This window comes from Camelus ferus, chromosome 6 (assembly GCF_009834535.1).
Source record: "Camelus ferus isolate YT-003-E chromosome 6, BCGSAC_Cfer_1.0, whole genome shotgun sequence".
Classification (NCBI taxonomy): Eukaryota; Metazoa; Chordata; class Mammalia; order Artiodactyla; family Camelidae; genus Camelus; species Camelus ferus.
The window spans coordinates 27957553-27983436 of NC_045701.1; the positions used below are offsets into that span (position 1 = coordinate 27957553).

The 25884-nt window shown below is 43.7% G+C and overlaps 1 protein-coding gene across 3 annotated transcripts in view; it reads right to left on the bottom strand.

The window, feature by feature from the left end:
• Window positions 1-25884, bottom strand: part of FMN1 (formin 1) — a 397658-nt gene that overhangs the window by 132321 nt on the left and 239453 nt on the right. For all 3 annotated transcript variants that reach the window (XM_032481561.1, XM_032481564.1, XM_032481562.1), the window contains 6 exons: window positions 19738-19799; window positions 17729-17817; window positions 10156-10285; window positions 8549-8695; window positions 7353-7412; window positions 3787-3907 (listed from right to left, as the gene is read on the bottom strand). In XM_032481561.1, coding sequence (XP_032337452.1) covers window positions 3787-3907; window positions 7353-7412; window positions 8549-8695; window positions 10156-10285; window positions 17729-17817; window positions 19738-19799 — 609 coding nt within the window. The remainder of the gene's footprint in view (window positions 1-3786; window positions 3908-7352; window positions 7413-8548; window positions 8696-10155; window positions 10286-17728; window positions 17818-19737; window positions 19800-25884) is intronic.

Here is a 25884-nt window from a genome sequence, read left to right on the forward strand (position 1 = left end):
TTGGTTCACTGCCCACTTCCTCCACCTTCAAAGCCAGCAACACTGCATCTCTCTGATCATTCTACTGTACTATCTCCCGCTGACCATAGAGAAAGAAAGTTGTCAGCTTTTAAACGTTCATTTTAAAGATCTGTGTGATTAGATTAGGCCCGCTTGGATGGTCTGGGATAATCTCCCCACGTCAACGTCGGCAGACTCCCTTTCTGCCGTGTAAGGTAACACAGACGCCAGGGCTCAGGGTCTGGACATCCTTGGGAGCCGTTATTCCGCCCACCACACACGGGTCGGCAAGGACACCTTCAGGGCCCTGGCTGGCAAACAGGGTCGGGGAGGAAGGAGAACGCAACTATTCCTGCAGATGTGACTTCTGTCATATCAGAGCATCAGGGAAATCAAAGTCTTGTCTGATTAAGGGATGTGGAACAATGAACCCGATACGGAACATGTTCCCCAGAACTTGGTGGGTAGTGCTCTGGGAATCAGATTCTCCACAAACACGGCCAGTGGGCCCCCAACAAGATGGGCCTGATTCTGCAAGGTGTCTGTTTCCCAGTAAAAGGTACCCCCTCATCAGCTTTATTGAGGCTTTCCTTACTAAGGGACTGTGAATGCATCACCTCCTATGATGTAGGTGCTGTCATTGTCCTATTTCACCGTGAGGGAAGACTTTCTATGGTTATGCAACTTGACAAGAGCTTGCTCTCACCAAACCAGCAGAAGGTATCAATCTAATTCCAAGGCCCAAGTTCTTAACCCCGCACGGTAGTGTTTGCCTTGTAACCCATCTCTCTCACGTCTTCCCCCCGCATCTCCCACGCAAATTAAGTTCTTTTCTTTGTCTCCATCTGATTGAGGGTCTACATCTATGATTCGAGGAGTGTGTGTCTGCATACACTCACACTCAGGCACGCACATTCAGTAACTCTTTCTATTGTTTGTAACTTCGTGAGGCTTTATGCCTTGAACACGTATCTTTCTGTTGTGACCTCTGATCAGACATGGAGACTTCTGGGCCTGGGGCACGATAAATCACGAGTACAGGCCTCAGAGTCACATTTAGTTGCAAAACACAGCGAGGTTGCCATCTGTGGAGTAATGTGGCAAGTTCCTTGAGCACCAGGAACTTCAGTTTCCTCCTCTTGTGAGAGATGTTTAAAAAAATATCTGCCTCAGAGGGTCTTTGTATGCCTTTAAAGAGATGACATACATAAAGCACCTGATGGTGATCACGCAGTACACTGCAGCGATCTCTTGCCCTCAACTCCTTGCTGTGTTTACCAACATTAAAGTGCTATTCGAAGCTCTTGTCGCTAGGAAAGATGCTTATCGTCCACCTCTGCTTCTGTCAGTGATGTCTACACAACCATCGCCCATAGTTTAACTCACACACCCTATTGTTAAGGTGCGGTTCTTGCTACTCAAAACAATTTTCTTTTAAAAGGCTACGCCTGCCTGGAGAACCAGGGCCTGGGCCTTCTCGAAATTTGCTGATCACATCTGGTTTAGCTTTAGACATTTTCTGGGGTTTTGCCAGCAGCCACGACACTTTAATGGCTACAATAAACCTCAAAGCCTCATCAAATCTTTGCTGTATGTGTGAAAATTATGTCCTCTTCAATTAAACATTCAATCTCGGCTCACACCAAGGCCTTATGGAAAAGGAGCTGAACCTGAGTGGGGACGGGAGATGAAACGGACCGCCACCACGCCGGCCATCTTGCCAGACGGGATTTAGGAGGAAAAGAAATTCATTAGGGAACCCGTGGTCTGTATTTTCTTTAAATATTTACTAGGTGCCTTTCATGTATTAAAAACACTGGCATCTCCAAAGATTAGCAAGGCATTTTTGTTTAAATAGTCAATGTGCGGGGGGGACCCCCAGTTTCCTCATCAGCCTTCGTGGTACACGTCACATCTTTTGGGGAGGTCTATTGCGAAGAAGAAAAACAACTGAGGTGGTGTTCAGTTTTCCTTCATAAGGCAGCTCCTCCAGCTTCAGAAGTTCTTGTATTTCCTTAAAACTGACTGAGGAGACTGTGGGTTGAATACTGAGAGATCTAAGATGACACCAAGGACCCCTCCAGAGAAAATAAGGCCCACCCCATGCAGAGGGCTTTGGGGGAGCCCCTGTCTCTCCACTGCCCTCCCAACTCACTCTTCTTCTCCCTTTGTGGTTTATCATCAAACACACAAGGATGACAAAGGGAGGGGCCCACCCCGGATGCCTGAAAAAGGCAGCCCATGGAAGGAAGGCAGGAGACGAGCAAAGAGCCAACCTAGATCGGATTTTGGCTCAAAAGACTACATGAGAGGGCAGGGCCCACACTTCATGAGGGCCGAGGGATGAGAGAGGATGGGCTGTCAGGGATGGCCACGGCGTAAACAAGCACAGGTCCTCTGGGCTACTGAGAAGTCATCCAGACCACAGGCCGGGGCCCTAAGTCGGCCACTGAGGAGGGACAGGGGCAACTGCCCCGTGATGGCTGACTCCGCTCTCTTACAGCAGGAATCAAGTTTCTCATCTTAGTCAAGGAGAAAACTGCCAGTTGTTCAGAAGAGGAAAAAGAAGGATCACAAGGTCACGTATCGCATTCCTGAGCGGAGCATCCATTTGTTTGAATTCACGTTCTCAACCACATCAACAGCAGGGGAAAAAGAAAATCCACATGTTCCTTAAAAAATAATTTACAAGGTAAAAATATTCACTTGTAACCACTATCCTTATTTAAGCCAGTTTTATGCCCAAAGTAAAAATAAACGGCTCGCCCTACCACCGGGAGCAGATCTTTCCCACTTTACTTCCATTTCCAAGCTGTCCTCTGTCTAAGACTTAGATTTCTGAGCACTCTTTCACAATAAACATTTTTAAAATGTTTATTTTATGTCTTAGTGTAAAAATATTCCTGGTGCAAGCTCTCCATTTCCTCAAGCTCTGCTTCGGGAGCTCTGGGCCCCATTTCCACATTAACACGCTCCCTAAATCCTCCGCAGAGCCCCTCACCCGGAGTTACACAAGCTCCAAGGCGAGTATTTATATTCTTGGACAAGGAGATGTCTCCACAGCGAAAACACAGGACTCGAGAAAGGCTGAAGGAAAATTCCTGCCCAAGAGAGACATACTTCCACTTTTTAAAACAGCCAAAAAGGGCTTTCAGCATTTTGCTTGAGATAATTAAAAATGTAAATTAAACTAAAATAGAATGTTTACTACGGGTGATGCCATCATTACTAGACTCATATACATAAACCAAATATATAGGGACATGTGTGCACGTGCACATGCCAGAGAGAGAGAGAGAAAGAGAGAGAGAGAAGGCAGTAAGCATAGTGAACTAGCTTAAAAATGCAATGCAGGAGATTTTCTAATTAGACCTGATCTGCCTCTCACTGGCCATGGGAATACAGCTTCTCTAAGCCTCATTTTTCTCCCCTATAAAATGGACTTAGTGTAGTTTCTGCTTATTTGTGTTGTTATAAGAATCATGTGAGACAACAGTAAGAATTCAAAAAAGGGGTTGCTGTTATTATTATTAACATTATATCTATTAGATGTTGGAAAGCATAGATGTAACAAGCTGTCTATACAGTAAGCGCAGATTAACATTGATAAAAGAGAGGGATGTGTAAAAACTGCCTCCGTATAGCACACAGATTCACGGGGATGGCAGTGTACCATCACCAAACTCTGACCAGCGCCATCTGTGAGCCAGATATAAATAATTCTCTTAAATCATTTTTGTAAAAAAATCTTATCTATCATCGTCACAAGGGATCAGTTCCCGTTACCTTCTAGTTGTCTCTTCAGTTTTTTCAAATCTTTTATAAGGTCTTCAAATTTGACTTGGGAGGCCAGAAAGAAATCTTGTGGCTCAGGCAAGGGGAAAATGCTCTTTTCTGTTCCTGCTTCCTAGAACATACGGGAAACAAAAGTACATTATACTTCCTGATGGTCACCTTCAGTTGAAATTCCAATCCATCTTTCATCTGGTGGTGGGGTAGGAATCACGGCAATGCTCTTCTGCCATCCCCACCTTTGGACTGGTCACTTAGAAGTGCTTTCATGTCTTTCATGGTATCGTTTTGGTCTTACTGTCACTGAGGCTGGCTGTGGCCAGGGCTCTGGCAGAGGCTGGGTTCCCCTTTGCCTCTTGAATCAAAGAGAGAATGGTCAGGTATGTCCTAATCTTAGACACGCCGCTCCCAGGGGAAAAAGCATAGGAACAACACATGAAAGCACTTAGGTTTCAAGTCCCTGTTGAGGGTCACATGGTAGCAATTAGATAACTCGTCTCTGAGATGTGCCAGCGGCTGTGAACTGTCAGGTACTGGACAAGGCAGCGCTGCAGTGGAGGAAACAACTGCCCTCTGCTATGCTTCTACCTGCCTTCCCCTGCAGCTTAAAACTCATGCCTGTGTGTCTGTATGTGTGTATGTGTGTGTATGTGGTGTGTGATCAAATTCTTCACTTATCTGTAAAGACGTTCCTAATGTTTTTGGCTTATTTTAGCAAATACTTACAAGGGCGTGGTGGGGTAGAGTTTTAACAAGCTCCACGCTATGCCTAACAGAGGATCTAAGCTGAGGAACCTCTTGAGGGACACAATCTATACTCATGTTGAGAGACAAGCAGAGCCTCAAATATCTTTTCCAGCCCAGCTTGCCCTCTCCCCGACTTGTTTAATATAAGGTTTGTATCCTGTGTGTCTCAGGCAGTCTTCAATTATTCCTCTCTCTGCACAGGCTACTTTGCCAGCTTTCCTTCACATTCCAACTTCCCTCCTGCCATTAGGACTAATTCCAAACCCTAAAACTGCTTTACAAGGCACTTTATGATCTGGCCTCTGTCTCCATCTCCAGCCTGATTTCTCCCTTCCCCTATCTCTAACTCCCTTCTTAAACGTGCAGAAAATAACAGAACAGGCCACCATCTCTCGCCTCTAGGCTTTTGTCTATAAAACTCCCTTTCCAACCCTTACCTGGCCTCTCCTCACACATCCTTGTTCATATGCATCCTTCAAGTCTTAAAACAGGTATCACTTCCTTGAAGGTCTCCTCTAAGCCCCAGCACTTGGGGGTTTCCAAGAGACCCTGGTATTTACCTAGTTAGCACAACATTAATTTAAAACTTGCCTTGTTAGCTTGTGTGTCTTCCCTACTAGACTACAAACTCTCTGAAGGCAGGAACTGTGTCTTGTTCTTCATAGAATGCATACTATCTGGCCTACCCATAAACTTTGTTCGGTGCCGTTACAGAGAGCTTATAAAATGCTGCTCTGCGAAGTTTGCACCTTGGACAGGAGACACCTAACTTATTATACCATTTTCTGGTGGTTTCAAGAATTCCCTGACCCTTCTCCCTTCCTTTAAGACCTGGAGCCTTACTTGGGATGATAGGAGAAGGTGGTTTTCCTCATTTGATCAGAACAGCATTTTACATGATCAGTGTGCTATTTTTCATCTTTCTCTACTTATGTTACTGCTTTGAAAACAATGGAAACAGTGCAGTAGTCTGAGTGCCAAGATGGAACGACATCTAAGATGCTGGCCACCAAACTCCATGGTAATCTACACTGGAAAAACTCATGCATCTCTCTTTCGATTTTCCAAAATTTTTTTTTTTTATCAGATTCATTCCTGGCTTCATTGTCTTCAAGCTAGAAAAAAAGAAAATGCTGCTGAGCAAATCAGCCTGGTAGCAGTACTTGTGGAAGTTGCTCAATTAAGAGTTCAAAGACATGGCTCTAGACGGGTTTCTTGAAACTTCACATGGACCTAGACTTGGACCAAAAACTACGCGCGAGTGGAAGGAAGCCTAGAGCAGGAGTCACCTTCCTTCTTTTAATTGCTCATCACCACTAACCACAAAAATCATCACTCACGCTCCTCAGAGGGAGGGGATCATTTCATAAATCACATCATTTGATGCTCGTGTTGAGCGAAACACATTTTGCACAGTGAAAATGGGGAGAGCGCCACACAAAAGTTGACTTCTTATTTTTCCTAATCTGGACCATCCTGTGTTTGAAGCTAATCTTACTGTAGGATGTTCCTCTGTGAAGTCCATTCCACTGCGTTTAGCTCTCTCCAACGAGCGTTAAATTCCACAGGGAAATTCCATCCTTTCTACACCACGCATCTGACTTGGTTGAGGCAGACATGATGAGGTAAACATGCTCATGCCAACCCTGACTTTGAACTATCACCTCAAGATTCTTCAGGATAATTCTTCTGCCACACTGGTACCTACTGTCAGGATTTGGGGTATGGTACATAATTGCCTGAAACTCAACACACCTGCCCCACTCTACCATGAAATAGCTTTCACCTCTTCATATCTATTTCCTTACAGACGCCACTTATATTTACAATACATTCAACTCGGCAAGTATTTATCCAGCTCCCACGTTGCAGACACAAAAAAGAGACAACAGCGAGTCCTGGACCTCAAGGCGCAATGCCAGGACACTAGGTAATTACTCAGTGACTTCTGTGCACAAGGGAATGGTACGTCTGGTGGTAGATACACTGACAACAGCTAGACAAGCCCACCGGGAGGGTAAAAGAGACGACTGCACACTTCATCAGTGCTTAGCTTGTCTTCTGGAGGAACCCGTAGGCCTCTGGAAAACAAGGCCATGGAATCTTTACTTTTCAGCCCTTGGTGCCCAGGGAAAACTCTGCTTACGTGGACAGTTAAGCAGGACTCCTGACAACATTTTCCCGAGACTTTTTCCATTTATTGATTGCTAGGTTTCTCAACAACTCACAACAGTACCTCTTTCTTCTCAAAGCTAGGACTCCTTGTTCTCAACTTAATGAGAAGGACTAAAACACAGAAAATTGCACTCAGGTAGATTCGCACAGAAATTTTTATTTCTAATTACCGATGTAATCTAAGCAGAGAGGATGGATTTCAAATTCCACATCTTCAACTTGTTCACAGATGAACACTGCTGATAAAGTGGTGGGTATTACTGCATTTTAATTTCCAAAACTTTGGTTTGCATCCCAGCAGCTAGTTTCGAATATAACCTATTACTGGATGGATATAGATTTCATGGAGATCCCCACAATCTGGTCAGAAGGCACTGAGATAACTGGTGGTCTCTGAAGCCGTGTGGCTTAGGAGTCAGTAGATTTGTGCCACTGAATAATGCTTCTCTTTACAAGAGTCAGCTAAACTCCCTTGGCTTCAGCGTTCCCATCTGTAAACCAAGGAGGCTGGATAGCTCTCAAATTCTACACTGGACTTGAAACTCATCCACCTATCCATCATCCAATTTCTGAATGCCAACAACATTCAAGAGTTGAAACCCCATTAGTGTAGTTTTCCACATAATGCCACTTCTTACCTGATCATAGTAACGCAGGTAATACTTCACAACATAGTCCACCAGATTAATCCCATTATCCTAGGTTTAAAAGAGAAGCTTAAATGAAAATCATTCACATGAGACTCGGCCACATTATACCTACCGTCAAAGAGCTGAAATCTCACTTTGTAATGCTAATACTTTTAGTTTGTGCTACCTGGTTCTAATTCTGTTTGAGACTGGCAAGATTTTCCTCCTCCCCTCTTGTCCCATCCGTTTTTTATGGCATCTAAATAAAGACATGATTTTACACTATTCCTTGTGAGTGAAAAAAACCAAACAGATAATCCTCCATCTCTGTGAGTCAATGGTTAAGACAAACCACCAACCAACCCAAACACTGTCTCAACATTTTCTGGCGTTAACCAAGAAGGGAGGGAGGGGGGAGGGGGCCAAAGGGAACAGAAAACCATCCCTTCCTTCCCACCTTTCAAAAAAAAAAAAAAAAAAAAAGTGTGTTCTTAATGGCGTGAAAAACAATCAGGAGGGCTTAAAAGGAACAGCCTGCCACTTTTCGGCCCTGGGACTCCAGGGGAGAGCAGGCCCTCCCACAAGGCAGCCTTTGTATCTTGTTCACGTGGGTCTAATTCTAACTTGCCTGTGTGTTTCCCCCTCTCTCCACTCCCCCTGCCCTCCATGGGATGCCTAGATATGGGCTGGTTGTTTCCAAAGAGGTGACTCTGCAGGGGTGTGGAGCCAAATGATAATCAGGCTCAGAGGGTCTGACAGTAGACCCCCGGCCCAATTGTTGTGGGCCAAAGAGTAATTCAAGCACTCAGGCTACACTGCTGATTCAACGGTGCTCCCTACTCGGGACTGAGTAAATTACAAGTCGCCAACAGCAGCTCCAAGCAGACTCGAGCCTTGTGCTATGCCTAATACTATAGGCGTCTTGCTTTATTCTCGCACAGCAGTTCAACATCTAATTGTGTGTTTTCGAGCAAACAAATATTGGGGGTCATGTCATCAAGAAAAGATCAAACATGAAAAATCTATCCTTAGTCAAAAGTCAAAAGAAAGCCAAGAAAAGAACTGTACTGTTAGGGGGAGGATAGAGATGAATGAAAGAATCAGGAACCCTTTTTTTTTTTTTTTTTTTTTTTTTTTTACATTGAAGATATAGAAGGAAAATAATGGCAGATCATACGCATTCGTTATGAAAAATAAATAAATACCCGACTTTTGACGTCCTTGAGTTTGGGCAGAATTTCTAAGCTGTATCCATCTGCTTGGCCCCGAGTCCTATTTCCTCCGTTCATGTAATTTCCAAAAGCCAGAATGAGAGCTAAAATATCCTTCACACTCTTCATGTGCAGCAAACCCTGGGAAGGCAAACACCGATTATTACGGCACTGAACTCTGAACGCACAACAACAAATACTCACTGAGCACTTGATAGGCTGTTTGCTGGCCTATCACCAACCGGATTCACAGCGGGTAAAACGGAAGATACACTTCATTGAGCCATAAGTGTCTTAAAAAAAATTCGTTCATAGCCATCATTTTCTACCCTTGCAATGACTCACAAACTGTGCGTGTTTTAATAATGAACATTAAATACTGGTGTTTAGATTTCCATTTGAGCCAGGTTTTTTTTTAAATACTTATCTTCAGGGATTTAGAAATTGAAGAAAGAGTTGTTACACTTGGGCTTTGTATCTGGTGGCTTCTAAGTAGAAAGGGTTTGGGGTCACTGGAGGATCTGGCTTTGGACTATGTATCTGTACAAACAGCACAGTTAAGTGGAGGGTAGATACAACAGCAAGTCTATGCTTCCTTATCTCTGGAAATAATCCTCAGGGGTGAGCTACAATCATGCATTTCAAGCCATAGGCTCTGTATATTAAGTGTTTGCTGACCTGTCTATTAACTTTTACTATTTCAAGCTGCTTGGCGGTTTCTTCAGCTCTCCGTCTCATTTATTTCCCCCTCTTTTTTTTTTTTTTTTTTTGCTCCAAGTGCAAATTTTCAAATTGATACCTTTTACCCTTCTCTACAGATTTAGCCTAATTTTATTTTCCTTTATTTTAGGGTAAAGAAAGCAAGCTAAGTGCAGCTTTAGGCTGACTTCTGCTCCTGTCTTCTAGGGTGTATATTACATATTTTGGTGATATTTATGCTTTCTTTACTGAAATCTTTTATATTTTAGAAGGGAAAAAACCATGCCTTCAGACCAGCCACTGAACAGTACAGTATTTGTGGAGGACCGTCATGTCCTTAAGGACATGGGTCATGGTGAGGAAAAAGCCAGGTGCTAGAATTTCACTTATTATAATGAACAGCAGTGTGAGAAAGCCAACAAAAATTTATTTACCCATCACTCATTATCATAATCATTTATATCATTTATCAAGTGTCTAGAGTCATTTTATTTCACTGTGTAGGCACATTTCAGATGATCCAAGGCACTGGTCTAAGACAAATCTCTTCTGCCATCTAGACCAAGTGGAAAACAAATTCTACTCGACTTAGGTTGGTTTTAAGTGGCTGGTACCTACACTGGGAGGCATTTGGAATATTTGAGAAGGAATCTGTAGAAGTGTCGTGTCCCCCCCCCCCTTTCTCCTTCTGTCAGTCTGCACCCCTTCTTTCTTTCTCACTCACCTGCATGCACATACATGATCATCCTGAGGATAATCATCACAATCATATTCAGGAAAACATACTACCTTGAGTCCAAAATTTTTCCACAAAGGGACTCCAGTTGCTCTTTCCTACTGCCCACTCCCTCCTTTACCCCCAAGAAGGGCCAAGCCATCTTTAAATGAGGCAGCAGACACACCTTAGAAGCCTGGGTGATGATCTCTACCTTCCGGTGCAAGGCAGTGATGCCCTCAGAGAAGACAGATCTGAAGATGATGCACTGGGCACGTTCAGCAAAATTAGGGATCTGGGCCAACTCGTGCAGAAATCTGTAAAAATTAAGAATGCATCATCAGGCTTCATACACAATCACAAGGAAAATAAAAAGACAGCAGAAAAAGATTCTCCATGAGAGCATTCCTTATTTGACAAGGTCAACTGAACAATCATAAAGGTACCAACTAGGCAGGCTCAAGGGACTCCACGAGTATGTGTCCTACTGCTGACAACAGAGCCACTTCTAAAAATGGGCTTCTAGACATCATCTCACACCTGTCAGAATGGCTATCATCAAAGAGAACACAAATAACAAATGTTGGTGAGGATGTAGGGAAAAGGGAACCCTCGTACAACATTGGTGGGGCTGTAAGTTGGTGTAGCCTCTATGGAAAATAGTATGGAGGTTTCTCAAAAGGCTAAAAATAGTACTATATGACCCAGCAAGTCCACTCCTGGGTACATATCTGCAAAAGTATCAAAACAGTAATTTAAACAGACACATACACCCCAATGTTCAAAGCAGCATTAATTACAATTGTCAAGATATGGAAGCAACCTAAATGTCCATCAACAGGTGACTGGATAAAGAAGATGTGTATACACACACACACACACAATGGAATACTACTCAGCTATTAAAAAAGAATGAAATTTTGCCATTTGTAGCAACATAGATGGACTGGGAGGACATTATGCTAAGTGAAATAAGTAAGACAGAGAAAGACAAATACTGTATGGTATCACTTATGTGTGGAATCTAAAAAATACAGCAAAGTAGTGAATATAACAAAAAAGAAGCAGACCCATAGATATAGAGAACAAACTGGTGGTTACCAGTAAGGAGGTAGAGGGGTAACATAGGGGTGGGGGAGTGAAAGGTACAAACTATTGCGTATAAGATAGGTTCAAGGATGTATTGTACAACATGAAGAATATAGCCAATATTCTGTAATAATTGTAAATGTAAAGTAGCCTTTAAAACTATATAAAGAACAAAAATTTTTAAATAAAGTGGATTTCTATAGTGTATGAATTACTTTAAGAACACAAAGTTAATGCAAGTGTACTGAACCACATCAAGTTATTGATTTCTTGCTACCCAAGTAAGACTAAATCCAAATGGAAAGCATTAATCTTTAGTGTCTGAAAAAAAAAAACCCCCACAATAAACTCCTTTTATAATGCAGTATCCTCTAAAGGTATATTCACACAGGTTAAGACTTGAGGTAAATGTCTATAGACAAGTGATTTAAAAAAAACTCTGAAGTGAGATTACTACTATTTATTGCTCAGTCAATTAGATAATAGTCTGTAATGATTCTATTCTACAGATATTTGTTTACTTTTCCACATAAACTTAGCTATGTAGACAAGAGTTCACAGCTCCATGCTTGGAACAAAGCAGGAACTCATTAAGTGAACACAAGCTAAAGTTTCTTGAAAACTATGGCAAGACAGATCTCAAAGCTCAAGGTGAGTACTGACCCACACACAGAAGCTCACTGTCTGAGCAGCTGGGAACTGGTGCCCTTTGCAAAATTAAGTTGGAAGAACTCCACACTCTCTAGGCCAACCACCAGAGGAAGGGGTATAAACTAAAGTGGATGGAAAGACTTGGACATGAAGTCAGAAAGGGAGGGAATCCACTCACAGCTATTAAATTCATTTTGGGGCTGAAATGATGATTAACTGATATTTCTGAAAGTCGTGGTCAAGCCATAATACCATTACTTTGACATTCAGCACTCTCTTACCAAGAATGCTTTTACATAGGAGCAAAGTTGGAGTCCCTTACTTTCCCTAACCAAAGAAATCCCCTTCGCTAATACTCTGTGCCTCTTTTACTTCACTTTTAGGGAAGTTTGAGTTTTAATAAGATTCTAACTATCAGCTGTTTTTCTTATTTATCCTACAACCAGGTCATAATCCTTTTTTTTTTTTTTTTAATGACAGATTAAGCAAAGAATGCCTGGAAAAGAAAACACACTTTTGTTTTAAAGTTTTGTAACTCTGATTATTTCGAAAACCATTTGATGGGATTTGAGTGTGGAAACCCAAAGAAACTCTGAATTAGGTCAAGATGGAAAAATTAGACTCTGTATGTAAAATTGTTTCTTTGTAAAATTAGCATTAAACCACTGATTCATTTATGACTGAAATCAGAGGTGTCACCAGTCTTGACAAACGTGAGCAGTAAAAAGCTTGCACAACTGGCGGCATAGGGTCCTGCAGTGTATCTTGGGAAATTTTACTTACTCAGATGCTGCTGAGAATTACCTCGAGGGTAGTGCCCTGTGTTTCTTCCATTCCAAATGTGACCATGAGACGTTATTCCCTAAGCAGGACCCAGATCTCCAGAGGATGTATACTTCCTTGTTTCAATGAACCAGTGAGTGAAGAATTTATGGAGAGAATATATAGACCAACACCTCAGCACACCAGCAAGCACAATAGGGAAGAACAAATCTGACTCCGTATTGGAGCTGCTCCTTTAGCTCTAATCCTGTGCTCTGTTCCTTGGCTTAGTTCTGCTGCTTCTTCACCTTGTGGAAAAGAATGCTGCCTCCAGCCTGAAATGCACAGGAGAGCCCATTCTCAGGGCTCTGACCTCCACAGGTATAACACTTTTCCACTAGTATAAAGACAAGAAGTTGCAGAACAGAGAATAACATTTGTCTTGTTGGAGATTTACAGGAACATCATGACCTGACCTACGTGGACAGTTACAAGAACAAAGGATTCTGACAAGAAGTTTGCAACAACCAACACCCATCCCCTCCCCTTTTCAGTGTAAATGGAGCCTGAATTCTGACTTGGGTAAGATGGTTCTCCAGGACATTAGTCTGCCATCTCCTCGGTCTGCTGTGTTTCTGAATAAAGTCATTATTCCTTGCCCCAACACCTCATCTCCCTGGTTTTTTGGCCTGTCCTACGACGAGCAAAATGAGTTTGGACTTGGTAACACAAGGACTTAGATGAGATAAAGGAAATGCTGGATGAACAATCACTTATAACCAGTCTCCAAAAAGGAGGATTAGGACCAATATGAGGAGACAAGCCCATAGGCTCAACCAATTTGTGTTGCCCAGAAAAGAGTAAAATAGAACCACAAGGCTCCCTGGGATCAGAGCCTGACTAGAATAAGGGGCCAAGATGCTTATCCAGAGTTGGAGGGGGGAGGGAAGTCCAGGAATTTCACAGTACTTTTGCATAGAGCTGTAGGGAACGTGTCATCGAAAATACCAGCAGGTCAGTCACCAAGAACTTCAGTCAGTCTTCAGACGTGTCTGCAGCATTTACACTGTGTCAGGTACCATACTAAGACCTGAGAACAGAATCTTACTTATATGTAATTCCTTCTTGATCACCTGAGAAATAAATCCTCAATTACTGTGGAGTGTGGTGAGTGCTCTTAGAGATGGGAGAGCTTACAGAATAGGGGCTGTGGACACCACACACAGGGCATCGGAGCCCCAGAGGGACCCTGTCAGCCAAGGTCTCCGGGAGCCCTCTGGTACTCGTGCAGGTCACATGAGAGAAACTGGCAGCAAGAGCCTGGACAGGCTGAGTGATGCTTGTGGGGAAGGTGAGAAGAAGCTAAAATGGGGCTTTGTGTTCTAAAACAGAGTGTGTCCTTTGGGAATGACTGAAGGGTTTTAAACAGAGCAGTGGTACTTTCAGCTTTCTGTTTTAGAAAATCACCCTGGCAATCGCTTGGCTGATTGACTGGAGGTGACGGTGGATTTGAGGCTCAGAGCAGTGAGAATATTCTAAGGGGGAAGGTGAGAGGGCCTGTCGTGTGGATGCAGAGGGCTGAATGGTGAGAGAGTGACCACAGCAGTCACTCCCAGAGGCGCTGACCCATCCCAGGGGATGCTGAGAAGAGTCCAGGATGATTCGCGGGTTTGGGGCCTGGGCAACCTGGTTAGAAGGTGAAGATACAAAATTTGCTGGAGAAGCAAATTTGGGGAAAATGATTTTATGTGATTTTCTGTCCAAAAATAGCCATACAAAGTCTTGAGGAAGAGCACTATTCCCGTTCATCTGGGAAAATACCAAAAATACAGGTTACTTCAAAGGCTCTGAAGTGTCTGATAAATATCTTATCTCCCAGAATGAGTTTCACACTCTACCTGTAAGGCAGAGACAGGGACTCTTTTACATGCCCCCCAAGAGAGGGTCTTGGACATTGGGCTGTGGCGCTTACGAATATTTATGAACTGATTTCCTTTTGGATTAGGCTAACTGTATATCCTAGGGCCAGGGATAGAAAAAAATAAATACCCACAAAGAGCCACAAACTAGGGATCTGCCTCTTCCCTCCTTAATGCAGGCTGAGCTTCCTAGGATGGCCTGTAATTTCAGCCTGTATATGGGAGAGACGTTCTGCACCTCACTGGTTGGGTCACCTCCACAGCAGCAACTTAGGGGCTGAATGATGCAAACAGTCCCCTGTTTTCAAGGGACTAACAATTGCTTTGTCATCCCTCAAACCCCCAAATGACATCCTCTTAAGTGTGTGTGGATGCCCTAACCTGTGTTCTTCCACAGAGGAGTACACCAGCAAGCCAATGTGTCCTTATTGGGAGGTGGCGGAGGGCCCCAAGGCAGCTGTGGACCTTAGTGGAGCATCCCAATAGGCAGCAGATGATGTCCTCACGCCACAAAAAGCATGTGTCGAGTCTCATCAAACCCAGTAGAGCCCCCCTCCCTTCACCACCATTCCAAGCAGAGCGTGAAGAGAGTTGAGGGCCATCACTGCAGGGTGTGGCTCTCAAGACAGCCTGATTCCAGGCAGATGTCACCTCTGTGGGAAGTGGCTTTCGAAATCTGGCACCGCAGCACAGGAAAGCTGATGAGGTGAGTGATGAGGCCAGCCTCTCCATGCTCTGATTTATAGGACTGGGCACCACAAGGATCTTAAGAAACTGCAATGCTGAAGCTATAAATGATTCATATTTTCCAGTACTGTAAAACATGTTTGCAGTCAACTTGCAAATCAGATGCCGGAAAATCAGCCTTTGGCATAAATCGAACACAGGCTGCCCTGTGCAAGAGGTCGGAAGCAAAGGTGAAACTCAGCTGAGGCCTGAAGGCCCTACCTCTCTGGGCTTCGCCTTCTAGCCACTGAGCCCAAGCACATCACCAGGACGACAGGACCATCCTCTTTGCTGTCAGATCTCAGCACATTCAGGAGGCCATTACAATGACCACTTGCAAATGTTAAAAATGCTCTTCTATCCAGATCATCAGAAGAGAAAGCAGTAATAATAAGTCATCTGCTAATTACTTGCTGCCCTTACTCTGTGTCCTAGCAATTGATTCTGAAAAAACAACTAGAAAATAATGAGGAAGGCATTAACACAAAAGGAAAATGGGAGCACTTCCAGGAGCAGGGACCCACAGTTCATTTCATGGGGTTGGCCATTCGTATAGCTGAGAGCAGATGGCAAATTAGAGTCCACAGGCCAAACTCAGCCCACTACTTATTTGTGTGACCCATCAGCTAAGGATGATTTTTGTATTTTTAAGTGGTTGAAAAAAAATCAACAGAAGGATATTTTGTGACTTGTAAAAATGATATGAAATTCAAATTTCAACGTCCATAAACAAAATGCTGTTGGCGCACAGCCACGCCCATTTGTTTATCTATCCTCTACAGCTGCTTTTGCACTACAATGGTTGACCCGAGTCATTCCAACAGACTGCATGTCCACAAGGCCTAAAATACTTGCTATCTGGTCCTTTATAGGAAGTTGGCCAATTCTGGGCTTAGAGGATCATGGCTTAACGTGGCGCAGTCAGCACTACCCAAGCACCTGATATGCCTCATTGTCCCTGATGGGGTCTCCATGTTTGCATCCCCTGAAATTCATATGTTCAAATTCCTAACCCCTACTGAGATGGTAGTAAGAAGTAGGGCCTTTGGGAAGTAATTCGTGGGGTCAGTGCCCTTCAGAGAAGTTAGTGGCCTTCACAGAAGAGACCCAGGGGCTTGCTTCCTGCCACATGAAGACACAAAGAGAAGTCAGCAGTCTGCAGCCTGCAAGAGGGTTCTCACCAGAACCCAACCATGCTGCCTCTGGATCTCAGACTTCCAGCCTCAGGAACGGTGAGAAACACATTTCTGTTGTTGATAAGCTGCCCAGTTCAGGGTACATTGTTACAGCAGCCTAAGCTAAGAGACTGTCCTCAGATACTCCCCGTGGCCTCGTTGATGTCTTATCTCATTACCGGTCACTTCATTTTCAGCCATTAGCACCTTGGTGGGAATTAATTTACTATATTAGGAAACGTGACTTGGGAGTGGTCCACAGGATGAGTCAGGGGTGAGCGTCAGTAAGGATGGGGGTTCTAGCTGGTGGAACAGAAGGGCTGGGGAGCCCATCTGCAGACTCACAGTATCCCCAGGCTTCATGGGTGTGTGCTGGGGGGCGGCTGCCGCCATACGCTCTACATGAGAGCGAGTCATCCAAGGTTCCCCACGTTATCATAGAGGTTTGTCATGACTGAGGAAACCTAGAAATTCCCCTGCCCAGTCATTGAGATGTTTTTCTGAACCTAAAAGCCTCAGCATCCACGGGGAGTGGGATGTTCTAGAGGAACCAAGGGCGAGGAATAAAGGTTTCAGTCCAAGTGTTAAAACCTTTGGATGACCTGTTACTCTGAACTCCATCACTCCTTTTCCTCTTCGTTTACTATCCTTCGCCTCGTCTCCAGGCTAGCCTGCATCAGGCAGGAAGCACTCAAGGCAGCACCAGGCCAAGGAGCCCTCTGTCCGCTCTGGACCCATCCCATGTTCTCACAGGGTCCTGGGTGGAGCCTCAGGGCTGCAGAGCCCAAGAAGCTTCTCCCTCACAAGCATACCCCAAGACCCCAGCCAAGGACAGGAGTCACTCAGTTACACCCTAGAGTTCTGGGTTTTCAAAGCATATGGAACAACACCCCAAACTAGAGAGTAAACACCTCCAGAGAGTGAATGGGGAGAAATGCAAGCACGTGCAAAGGGAGGTTGAAAAGTCCCATCCAACCTGGGCAGAGCAGGTGGAGAAATCTGGGAGAAAGCTGGCACGTTCAGGCTCCATTTACCGGATACAACATTTAAGAAAATCAGTTTGAATTCTGTGACTCTGACATCATCTTTTTTAACTGCATCAGCAGAACCTTAAACAGAGCAATAACTTCTTCCTTCCTCAGTTACCCTTTTGGCCAGAATGTTTAGTCTAGGAGGAATTAACAAGTTGCTAGAACAAGAAAGGGGAGTCACGAGGGGGTGGGGTGAGGAGTGGCGACGTGATATCCAGCAGCACAAATCTCCCAGCTGCCTTTCCCGGCAGTCAGGTCACTCTGCTGCGTGCAGGAGGTCAGGGGAATGACGCTGCTGTGACTTAGCTCTGCACAGTTTAGATTGGGTTATTCAGAGCCAGGAGGCAGGAAGGAAGGGACGGCCCTTCTCCTTTTAGCCTAACAGAAAAGTGTTCAAGCATCCTTACTGCTCAGGTTTATCCAGCAACTTCAATTCTTCCTCTTTGGATGTCTCGTAATACTTTCTTATTTTAACCAGTTCATCCTCTTGGGCTCTCTGTGTTGAAATAGAAACAACACACACAAAACAATGAGCAATGCGAATCTGTTTAAAGCAGTGTGTCTCAAAGTGTGGTCTCTGGGTCAGCAGCATTAGCGTCACCCATCACTAGTTAGAAATGCAGGTTGCTGGCCCTGCCCCAGACATCAGAGACTCCAGGGGTGGGGCTCAGCAAGTCCTCTGGGAGATTCCAATCCACGCAAACATTTGAGAATCACTGGCTAAACCCCATGGTCAGAATAAGTGACCTTTGCTGGATATAGAATCCAGGACATTTGATTAACTACCTTTGAACCCCATGACTTCCCTGTAAGATGGGATTTGGGTCAAGTTGTTCTCATTTGCTGCCAGACCCTCAGAACAGCCCTAACTTATGCAGGCTTCTGATTTTTAAATTTCTGGTTACTATGTTCTCTCTTTCTCTGAATTTTCTAAGCATTCATTGTTTGTACTACTTATTTTGGCATTGAGTCCCATACTTCCTTAATTTATCCAACTATTCAATCGTACGTAGCTCACCTCTACTGCCAGCTAGCAAGTGCCGACCACGTGCAGAGTCCTGAGCCTGAGGCAGTAACAGAAAGCATCGAGAAGGCACTTTGCCTTTTACAAAGTCCTTCAACGTCAATTACTGTATCCTTGTTTTTATAGATGACTCCACGGAGGGTTACACCTAGAAGCTGGTAAAGAGCCTGACTCGGAATACCTTTCTTCCACAACACCAGGCCACTCTCCGGGCATTTAACAAATGCACCGTGAGCTCCTGATGGCCTTGTATTTGCCTATACCTTCTTGTCTACTGATGAAAGCTTTACTGATGGAAACATGAGATGTTTCCACCCAGTGGTCCCAAACGGTTGCTTATAGACACAAAGGATGTAAAAAATGCACTGGGAACTGGCAATCCCACTAGGCTGGTTTATCACACTATGGAAATTTTCTATGAGAGGCTCACGGTCCCAGGGGAGCTAAGTATTAACATGAACCATTTTTCTGAGCCCGGTAACCAGAGTACGCTGCAGAGCTCCCGGCAGCTTCCTGGGGAGTCCCAACTCTTCAGCAAAGGAAATCTGGTTCAATCTATGTTTTCCAATCCTAACAGAGTCAGTGAACCAGAACAGCTGACAATTACGGGAACGGGGACTCTCCTGGCCATCTTCTCAAGACAGCCTGCCAATTGTGCTGGTTATCTCCACATACAAGCCACATTTAAAGCCGGTTGTATGTGTATAGTGCCATTTACTTTCAAAACACTGTTACTGCTGCTTATATTGGATTCTCCTTTAATAGCCACAGAAAATCATGTACAGCCCATTATAGTCCTCAGTGTGCTGATAATCGAATAGGCTTAAGGAGTTTAACTGGCCCAAAGTTACTCAGCAATGAAAGGTAAAGCCGGACCTCAAACCTAAGAGTAAAGACTCTAAATCCAAAACACACCCACCATTCTACACTATTTCCCACCTTCAATGCCATCAGCTCCCTTGGACTCAAGGGAATCATCCAAGGTCACATGAGCATCCCCATTCCTCAGAGGAGGACACCGGCGTACACGAATACTAGGCTGGTAATTTACCTTCACTCACTCTCATTCCGAGCCACAGGGCGGGCTCCCTGGCACAGAAGTGGCCTCAGTGTTGAACCACCCTCCCTTGCCAGCGACAGCTACTAACCCAGATACCACGCGGGGGTCAAGACCCGAGGGCTTTTCTCATGTTTCCTCTCATTTGAGCTTGTGTTTCTGTGCCTTCATCTCTTCCAGGCAATGTCAAAACCCCTACTGCCAACCACCAAGAATGGCTCAGTGATGTTTTGGGGGTGGAAGGAGTCACACATAAACATTTTTTAGACAGTACTTTTTTTTGGTTAACGTGGAAAAATCTGGAAACTCTGGCCCTGTAGCGGTTTGATACTCACGTTTTCATATAAGGCTGCTAGGGTCTCTAGATCAACCACAGAGTCATCCACGTTGAAAATGGCTGCCAGGCACCCAAAGAGAAAGAGGAAAAAGGATAAGACATTAGATGAGACTCTCTTGCACTAACGCGGACTTCATGTCTAACTTCCGAGCAGCAGAACACTGCCTTCTCTCACACAAGTTGTCTTTCAGCTTGTTTCCATTCCCTTTCCCTTTTGAAAAAGGATTTTTAATTTCTATTTTAATGGAGGTACTGAGGATGGAACCCAGGACCTTGTGGATGCTAGGCACGCACTCCGCCAATGAGCTACACCCTCCCCCCGTTCCCTTTCCTTTTGCACCAGGAGCCCCTGTGAAAGAAACCCAAATGATTCCGATTGCTGGCCTAAGCCTTGGCCCTGCCTAGTTTAATTCCTCAAGCTCTGCATCCTTTCTGCAGTTTAATTTAGGCTCCACAGGAGAAGTGTTTGTGCTTTAAAACTAAATCGGTTTGTAGGTCTGAAGCACAATTTTAAATCTTTCTTCTCGGCTGGTAATTGAAGAGATTTAGTACCTAATGCACCAGAACTGACTCTTGCCCATTACAGGAAGAGAGAGAGAAAAAAGACAATGCTGGCAAATTAAATGAATTCAGGCATGTGATTTCAGGCACCTTTCCACGGCCGCTGCAAACATCTTGTTTGGATTAAAAAGACAAGAAAAAGCAATAATTGCATCAATGGCAAATTAAGATTATGGAAACCTCCCATGAGCCAGTCTTAAGGCAAGTTCTCATTCCCATGGTTTTATTTGGCTTCTACTTCTTGTTCTGTACCTTAAATAAGTCATTTAGCTGTTAACTAATATACCTATGATTTCATCTAGAGAGATTCCTTCCCATATATAATGGCATACAAACATGGAGATTTTAAAGCCTTAATGGATTTGGCAATCAAAGTGTTTAAAATAGGCAGCTCCACATCTTTAAATAATTATTCAAAACTAATAAGGTTTGTTCCTTCAACCCCACCTCCCTTCTCCAACTTTACATTGTGAAATTAACCAGCACGCTAGTAAATTTTCTCCATGGCAGGCTAATTAATTTTATTAAACCAACCAGTGATATTTCGAATGCCTTAAAATTTTGCTCATCAACCATTATTCCATTCCTTGGCATTACACCACGGTTTTCGGAGAAGGTAGGGACCAAGGAAAAGGACAGGCTGCTTTCAAACTGTTTTGCTTCTTCTGTAGTTTAGAATCATATGAACCCCTTTTTACAATTTTAACAAAGTTAATTAACTGAACTGAGATCATGTAACTTCACAGAACACCGAGAAATGTACTTAAAATTCCTTTACAGGACCACCTTCTCTAACTTCAGAGTTAATCAGCAAGCTATTCCTAGCTACGTGGGGTAGTGAGAAAAGAAGAGGTTAATATACTAGTGACAAAGTCAATCGTCTCAGCTTCCAAGACAAAGGAAAATTACACTTCTGAAAAGGCCAGACTGAAACCACAAAAGAAAAACGTCATTTGAGGAAAGAAGGAAAGAATTTACCCTCCCAGGACTGTTGTGCTGTACATGGAGATAATATGAATTCACAACTTACTAGATAAACCAGGCATTTTTAAATGTCTGATGCTTTAAAAAAAAAAAAAAAAGGATAGCCAGGAACAATGTCTAGTTTAAGTAAATTCTAAGAGTCTCCTACAAAAATCTGCCAATAGGAACACAATAAGAAATGGTAAAATCCTAAAAATAATTTATCAGAAATGTTCACTTCTACACTAGGTAGTATATATGAACTGCATGCTTAGCTATAATCAAGTAATCTTAACTAATGACAAAAGAGCTGTGGGCTTCTCTTCCTAGGGAGTATATATTTGGTTTTCAGAAGTTAATCAGTCAGGGTCCCAGATACACAGTTTGATGGATTATACAGTCAGCCAGTTCCCCTCCAGTGTGCTAGGTGCCAGAGAGACCACCTAGGGGGGACGGGACCAGAGAACAGTCGCTCTCTGGCGACATTTATTCATTCATGCACTCACCCACCGCTTGAATAACTATTTGTTGAATGTGCACCAAGTTCTAGAAACTATTCTAAAATGCTGTGATTCTATAAATTGAAAGTGTCTAAGACATTCAAAGCGCTTGATTTCGTGAAATTTATACACTAGCTTAGGGGATAGAAAACAAACAAGTAACAATAGTCACAGATAATGATACACTACGAAGAAAGTAAAGTAGGGAAATGAGTAACGTGGGAGAGGCTGGTGGACGAAGGCTTCTTGGAGAAGGTAACATTCAAGCCAAGAACAGCAGGTCAGTTTTGTGAGTGTCTGGGAGAAGAGCATCCAGGGAGAGGTAACTGAAGAGGGAGGTTTTTTAACCCGGCGAAGGAACAAGCTCAAAGTATAGAAAAAGACCAAGACAATGCTCACGGAGAGAGTGGTCCTGGCAGGTTCAGCTGTCTGAGCCTCAGCATATCTGTAAAACGTGTCTAACTTCACTTACTGAAAATACTAAGTGAGGTAAGATGTATGCCTGGCCCAGCCCACAGAGCATGGTATGAACTCAAAGTGGTACCTATGAACCATGACTATTATGAGTTTAAACAGATACATTGTGAATGTGTTTCAGGGCTTTATTAATGCCTTATCTCCTTTAACATCTGGAAAGATTAGAGAAAGAAGACTGCAACTCCTGAGTCGTTTGTGTTATGAATGAAACTTCCTAGAATACTTGAGTGTTTCAGATAGGAGCAATTGCTATTAAACCCTTTTGGTCCTTCAAAACCCTGCTCGAGGCCCAACTTCAGGAAACATCATTAATAGAAAAGGTATATGCACAAGTGATTCTGATTACAAAAAAATGATGGAGCAAATGGCTTCAGGGAAATATAAGATACCTTTGGGGTCATTTAGAAAGCTAACCTAATTTTTATTTCTCATGTCCATCTTTCCCACCCACCCACCCTTCACTATACTACCCATTTTTTAAAAACACAACTCTCAAAATTTAATTTTGATGCTTAAAATACCTCAGATGTCTTTCCTTCAAATATCCGGGGAAGCCTGACTTTTCAGCCCATTCCATTCCCAGCCCCAAACTACATTTCCAATCTCATTTTTCATCACTTCCACTTTTCCTGTGCACTCTGTGCTCCAGCCAGCTACACCACTCTCCATCCCTGAACATCCCATGGTTACCTCCCTTCCCACAACTCGTATTCCAAGGCCTAGGTGAAAGGTCCCCTTCCTCTGAAAGGACACTCCTTGACCCTTGGATCATGAAGTACCCACTCCTTTCCTCTTCCACAGCACTGCACTGGTATTCCACACAGGGTGAAAAAAGCCTACTTTCAGAACCCAAGTTAGTAAGTCACTTAACAATTTCCCTCCCTCACTGGACTGTGTAAGTCCTGGAGTCAGGGCTCCCTTCTACACATCATGATAACCCCAGCACCCAGCAGAGGACCTGGGGTATAACAGGGAAAAAACAAATGTTTATGGATGGGGTAGGTGTTTCAGGAATCCCAAAGAGCGAGTCCTTCTGCTGGGTGCTGGGGAAAGTTCCTTGATAAAGAGAGAAGACACTAATGAACTCACCTACACAACAGAAACAGACTCGCAGACATAGCAAATAATTTTATGGTTATTGGGGGAATGGGGTGGGAAGGGATAAATTCGGGAGTTCAAGATTTGCAAATATTAATTACTATATATAAAAATAGATAAAAACAAATTTCTTCTGTATAGCACAGGGAACTATAGTGAATATCTTATAGTAACCTTTAATGAAAAAGAATATGAAAGCAAATATATATATATATATATATGTATGTGTTGTTCACCAGAAATTGACACATTGTAACTGACTATAATTCAATTTTTTTAAAAAAAGGGGTTTTGAGAGAGAAAACACAGAAACTTTTAAAAGGGATAGGGTTTTGACAGATGAAAATATTACATTATGGAGGTGGGTATCTGAATTAAGTTTGTTTGCTCATCACCCCCTTTGGTCCCTGATTAAAAAAAAAATCAAGGTTTAGTCAGTAGAGCTGCGTAATCATGCCCCCATCCACACACCCACTACAGATACCCTGCTTGCTTAAATACTCCATATTGAAAAATTACTATGTTCAACAAGCGAATTTTCTTGTTTTAAAGGAAAGAATAAGGAAAATATCTTTCCCCTCATTCTGAAACTTCAAAAATGATTTAAAGAGCAGTATCACCTTAGGAAAAAAGGTCTGAGTAAAAATTCAACTGCTATATTGCTTTGGTCAGGCACCTGAAGCTCCCGCTTATTAATCACCATTCATTAAGCTGAATCCATTCGAAGCAGTAACAGTCTGTAAACTGACAAGTGCCAGTGAGCATCAATGGGAAAGACCTGAGACATTCCCTGCAGAAGGAGCAGATGCTGACAGGCTCAGGGAGCACACAGGTGACAGCAGGGAGCCCAATTCTGGCTTGAAGAGAGCTTTCACTACAACCAGTTTCAAGCAAGGTCTGATGGAATTCGGAACACCTTGGTAGAGGGCCTGTGGTGCACCTGGAACACAGCAGGGAGGCGCTGAGCAGTTCCAAGTAAGGGAGGAAACGAGATGGAGTTCTATTACACAAGATAGATGAAAATTGGGAAAGACTGGTTTAGATCCTAGTCCAGTGGGGAAGAGGCAGCAAAACCCAGAGCACTGTGGATGGAGAGGACAGGACAGGGGAGAAGGGCTGCAGAGTGCTTATCACTGAGGGGGCCCTGGGACTGGGAAAGCTGGGCGCCACACCACGCTAAGGCTTTGTGTCTAGGTTTTGGGGAAGAGCTTGGCCACCATGGAAATAGGCAGAGGAGCTCATGAACTGGACGGGCACGATGACCTCCCCCCCGCCAGGACCCAGGGGTGAAAAGGGGGAGAAGAAGTCGATTGAGAGATGAATTCAGGAGCAACACCAAGTACTCCACTGAGGTTTCCCCTCTTCCATGGAAGGATCTTAGAAGTAAAAAGGTAAAATAAAATTCAGAGGTGGAAGCAGCGTGATGAAGAGATCGTCTGTTGAGCCCAGGAGCTTAAGGAAATTAAATTATTCCTATTATTCCTACCCTAGAGGGTGGCCAGGGAAGGTTAGGTTATTGGCCAATAGCCCAAATCATAAAGAACCACGTCCTATGACTCACAGGAGAACCGTCCTGCACGTACATAGTCCTGCCTCCTGTTCACCACGAGCAGCTTAAGTTCCTATATAATAGGGCCAGAATCAATACCTGATCATTCTGTTTCCCAAACACGGGACAGTGCATTAGAGAAAAGATTCTCAAAGGCAACTACCTTCAAACTTAGAAGCATCCCATGGACCCATTTAGTTAACTGAAGATGACAATGCACAAGGAAATCAATCACTGACTAAAATATTTTCTGGAGTCACCTAGGGTCAGGTAGCTCCCTCTACTTTGCACTTTAAAAACACACACACTGTCTCTCACACACAAACACCCTTTTTATTGTGTAAGTGGAAGAAGAAAGCCCCAGCCTACACAATTCTCCACCCCGCCTCAAAGCCCCAGTACAGTAATTCCCAGTAATTCCGGCTTTTGCCCCCATCTGAATAGGGCTCATTATACCAACACTCCTGCAGACGGTGTCAGAGAGGTGAAGTGCCAAATCCACAAAGGGGAGACCCCAGCAGCTCCCTGCTACTGCAGTATCAATCATCGCTGGTGGCTTTTACTTTTATCTCCCTCTCTCCTTAGTTATCCCCACTCACACTGTCAGTTCAGTTAGGCTATTTCACCTACACCTCACAATATGTCGAAAGGAAGTAGACACATGCTGTGAAAAGCTGGTAATTTTATTGGGTTCCTTTACCTTTAAAAATCTGTTACTTGGTCAAGTCTGGTTTCTGGGCTCCTTTTTTGCAGGGAAATTGAGGCAAACGTTTTTATGTGGTCCTCTGGTGCCTGCTCTGTACTCCAAGAATTATATACACAAGGATCATTAGCGTAGTGTTTCGCCCATTAAGATATAATAACCGTCAGCAGGGACAAAAAGCAGATCAGTATCACAAATTCAAACTAACAGGCGCACATAAAAACTATGTGACTGCTTCAGGCCCAGGCACGGGGTCAGGGTCTTACCCACTAGGTAAATTCCCTCTCCAGTGTG